Genomic DNA, 5,000 nt, shown 5'->3' with positions numbered 1-5,000 from the left:
TGTTTTCTTACGTTGTGTGTGTGTGTGTGTGTGTGTGGGTGCGTGTGAGTGTGTGAGTGTGTATGTGCGTGAGGTGGTTTAATATGTACCTGTGATCTTATATTGTGTGTGTGTGTTTGGTGTGTGTGTGTGTGTGTGTGTGTGTGTGTGTGTGCATGCATGTGAGATAATAAATTGTGATGACTCGGCATGCCACAGAGCATCCGTCATGTAGCATAACAGCGGCGGGCTGCAGCTGCAGGCCGGTGAGTGTTGCTCACATGGTCACCACATGGTGTATGAGCGATGGCTCTGCAGCCACCATAGGTAGGGACTACGTCTGCTGTAATCCCAATGGACAGAACCCACCATTACTTATAAAGCTGGCCAGACCTAATTCATCCATTCAAGATAACATGTTTTTAAAACTGATGCTAGCTTGTTCGCAAAAACAACGGCTACGCTGTTTGTGAAGAAAACAAAGAATTTGCTCACACTTTAAATTACAGTAGGAAAGGTTTTGTAATTGTGGTGTAATTAGAAACAGGGATAATATAACACTATGGTAAATAAGTCGTGAAATTATATGTTGTTACCCGCTACTAATAATAGACAGCGAGCAGGTAACAAAGGCTATCTTTTCTTTCTCTTTTTTTCTCTCCATAGGTGATTCCAGATAATTCCCTCAGCGTTCACCCCAATCTAACAATGTCGTAATGAAGCGTTCATGATTACTTTTGTCTGATTGCATGCGAACAAAGAGATAAAAGTGAGTTAATAATTCAACACATTGCGGAAGATTAATTCTTTTGTTTTTCACTTTGTTTGTTGCTAATCATTTTTTTCAACGTGTGCGCGTGTGTGTGTGTGTGTGTGTGTTTGTTTGTCAGACGTTGCTTACCCGTCACAGGTGTGAGGCTGTCCACGTACTTGTCTCCGTAGCCTGTTCTCCTCAGGTTGAGCTGGAACACGTGACTCCTCTGCGTGGTGACCAGCTATAAGAAACGCACGTAACGGCACCGCCGTGAGTGTCAAGTGTCATGGGAAATAATTTGTAATTGCTTCAAGTGGCTACACTGTTCACAGGACAACATCATCACATTTTCCTTTTCTCGTTAACCTTTATCCAACCAGGAAGTTAAATTGAGATCACAAATCTTGTGACATGGACGTTGGAGAATTGACTGCGACAGCGTCGTTAAACGAAGCGAGGAAATGCTGCTTTAAACAGCATCTGCTTTACTTATATCTTGCTGACACAATCAGCAAGAAATTAAGGCAGAATATAGTCAATGCTGTGTGGGCAGCACAATTCACAGTACACACTTCTTTGTGTGCTTTCAATCTAGTAAGGTCAAACTCATTTAAATATTAACTAAACAAAGACAAGACGCTCCCTTATTGCCCCTTTTCAAATATATATGCATATCAAAAACCCCAAGGAGCTAGGTGTGCTGTTATGGTACGTGACAGAGTGAGAGAGCGGTAATAGGAGATTATTAGAGGTATTATTAAAATGACGATGATGCAGCAGCCATAGCCTCGCCCGGGCGCTACTGAGACCTTAAAATGTCACAGGAAGGAGGAACGACATGGACGACTTTTGGAACGGCATTGGCTGAACTTACTGTCACTCCAGTGCACTTCACAGTGGAGCTGTTCAACCATGTTGCCTCATATCGCTGATCTGTGCCAAAGTCACACTCCAGCCTCTCCCCCTAGGATGAGGAAAACACTCACATTAACCAAATACCTTTTTTTGGGGGGATTATTCAAATGTGAAAAATACTCAACTGAACCAAATCCTGTGTTTACCATTTATTCAAATGTGAAACATACTCAAATTAGCCAAATTCTCAAACTCAGACTTCTTTTCATTGAAACGTTGCTAATCGTAAACAAACATGCTTTAAAGCGTCCGATGGGCGGTCTGAAACGTAAAATCTGTGGCACAGTATTTTATCTTCACTTCCGGATCATGCAAAGTGACAGAGAAAACGGTAGGTACCTGAGAGATAATTTTCGATGAGAAAGGTCTGGTAACCATTGACAACTCTGGCAGAGGTACAAGGGAACTAAAGTACCCCAGGATAATTGTGCCTGCCAGGCAAAGATGCAATCCATTCATAATTCATATTCATAAACATCTGGACCTCAGTAACTCATCTGGGAGCCAGAGTAATGAATATGAATTCAATCTTTATGAGGCTGCCTGAGCCAAGCATTGGACCACACAGGCGGTGTGAGATAGGTGAGGACACAGTGGTGTGAGTACTTCAAGTGCATATCATGTGACTGGGGAAACTAGACGGCCAATATTACTCTATTTAAATCATAACCTTCCAGGCTTTTTTGTGCTGTGACGCGTACATTTGAAACTCTAATTAAAATTCCATTATCATACCTCCAGCGCGTTGCAAATAATCGCTAAGAAGCTTATTCGTGCTTAAATTTGTAATTGTGACAATGCAAAACTATTTAGCATGAGTTTAGCGGTTAAGTGCTTTTAAAAAGGAATAATTTCCGTGCCTCATGGCATATTCCAAGAAAAGAACACAGAGCGTTTGGATGATGGAGCTCGGGAAGTGGTAAAAGGTGGTTACCAACGGGAGACGGTGCCTTATGATAATAAAGCTCTTAAGATAAGGAGGAACACACTTGCAGCATAATACCAGGTTCTTCGAGTCAAGTGGAGGCAGGCGACTTTAACTGAAGATTTGGAAAATGAAGCCTTAAGATTGCGTGTTTGTGTGTTTGTGTGTTTGTGTGTGTGTCCAAATCAGAGTTTGGATTTTTTTTGTGTGCATGTGTGTCTGTCTGTGGGTGTGTGAGCCTGTGTCGGCATGCGCATGTGTGTGTGGCTGATTGAGATTCAGAGCCTGCTGCTATAGTGACGCAGTAGCTGAGCATATGACCGACCACACCCGGGAAAGTAAACAGCCCGGGAATTCTTCCTGGGAAACCTGGGGTTATCGGCTATATTTGCTACAATTCCCCCCCCCAAAAAAATTCCAGTGTTGAGTAAGCCTGTGGGGAACGTTCTCCAGGGAGTCTGGCCAAACAGGAAGCATCAGTCAGTACGTTTACATGCACATCTTAATTCGATTAAAGCCATAGTTCGACTATGCTCCTCAATTGGACATCTGCAATTGTCCGCGTATACATGGCGGTGAGTAAATCGATTCATTGGCCGAAGCGTGTCATACCCCGGTACGTTAGGTGGCGCTGTACCCATTTCAACTAGTGGTAATAGAGCCACCGGTTGACCTCTTTACGTCACCAGCAATAACAAACTCAGGCGGCATTCGAGAAAGATGATTTCAGTAGACAGCTGTCAGTTCACTTTGGGTCCATATCATTTCGTCTCCGTCGTATGCCGACTCCTCCGGCTGCTCTGCCGGCGGAGTCTGCAAACGACCGAGAGGTCGGAACAATGGAGCGTCTGAGAAATTATATGGACCCGAAGTGAACTGACAGCTGTCTGCTGAAACATCGCTTTCTCCTCCATGTTCGTTTCAATCTGGACTTCAGAGAGTCAAAGCCAAAGTCAAAGTTAATTTCCCCCAATTCCTTTTCCCCCATGGTCGAGATAAACCCCATTAGGAGTCTTTACTTGTTGTGGAAGTACCAGAGAGTCGGAGAACCCGACGCAGTCTGTAAGATTCATAATATCAGAGAATACCCCTGTCAGTTCGGCCACGGCGCAATGAATGAATAAAGATCGTAGTTATTTTACAGAAAGATTTAGAAAAATATGTACTTTTAATTTAGCCTTGGGTGAAATCGAAGTGTAGTGTGTACTGAATGCATGTTGATGATGATACACTCCTTATAGGGGGTAACTACATTGGCATGACACCGGCTTCCTCCATCTTCTGCGCCAGCTTTTTAAATAAATCCCCTATCCGAAGTGAGTTGACAGCTGTCTACTGAAAACATCTTTCTCCCACCGGAGCAGCCCGTCCGCCGCCGCCTGTCCGTATACGGCATTCCCCGCAGCATCGCAAGGAATGAATAAAGATCGTAAACACGTTGGGAGAAAAAAACATTTATTTTGACAGATGTGCCCGAAGTTACTACTTTACAACCTCGTTGATGACCCACATTTAGAAAAACGTGTACTTTTAATTCAGCCTTGGGTGAAATGGAAGCGTAGTGTCCGTGTGTTTCCACCTTTAATGAATGCATGCCATGCGCGCTCCCGCGGCCGGGACACAATTCTTATAGGGGGTAACTACATTCACCGGCTTCCTCCATCTTCTGCGCCACCTTTTTAAATAAATCGCTGTTTCTCATTTTCCGACAGCGATAACAACAACACGACTATCGTCTCCTTCTACTTCCGGCTCACGGCCCCGGGAAAAGATCTCGAGCATGCGCAGAACGCAATTCAACGCATAATCCAATTCGACTCCGTACATGCACGCATAACTCGACTATGAATCGCATTATCTAGGGGTCTTAATTCGACTATGAGTAACCCAATTCGATTAGAGTATAGCTCGACTAAGGTGTATACATGCATCTTAGTAATCCAATCATAGTTGGACTAAGCCAATAAGTCGACTTTCTTGAGTGTCATGTAAACACACGAGTCAATAGTATGGTGAAATTATCTCCACATTTAACGCTGTCCTAAGTGACTACAAACCATGTGCTGACTAAGACATAGGCCAGCCAGACACTGTCTGCATAAACAGGAGAAGGGGAAGGAGGAGGTGTGTGTGTGTGTGTGTGTGTGTGTGTGTGTGTGTGTGTGCGTGGTGGGAGGTGGTGGGGCACAGCTGAGAGGTGAGCCACAAAGGCATCGAGACATTCATCATATCCGTCTCGGACTAGCCAGTGCAATCGTGCCCCCCTCTTCCGTCTCAGAAAGGAGACAATGCGGTTACGTCAGCTCTCGTATCACGCAGCGACCAGAAACACTTCACACCTACGTCCATCTGCATCTCGCTCACTTTGAACCAATTATAGCATATGGCTCTCTTTCCCTTTTTTCATCCCTGCCAATTTCATGTCAA

General features: G+C 44.2%; 1 protein-coding gene across 1 annotated transcript in view; it reads right to left on the bottom strand.

Moving 5' to 3' along the window:
- plxnd1 (plexin D1) overlaps positions 1–5,000 on the bottom strand; it is a 51,176-nt gene that overhangs the window by 23,479 nt on the left and 22,697 nt on the right. Inside the window, 2 exon segments of the mRNA XM_084479842.1 lie at positions 881–974; positions 1,608–1,697. Of these exon segments, the coding sequence (XP_084335968.1) occupies positions 881–974; positions 1,608–1,697 (184 nt within the window).

This window comes from Micromesistius poutassou, assembly GCF_964030765.1.
Source record: "Micromesistius poutassou genome assembly, chromosome: 15".
Taxonomy (NCBI): domain Eukaryota; kingdom Metazoa; phylum Chordata; class Actinopteri; order Gadiformes; family Gadidae; genus Micromesistius; species Micromesistius poutassou.
Note: the sequence above shows the minus strand (reverse complement) of the source record. Positions and strands in the feature narration are given on the sequence as shown.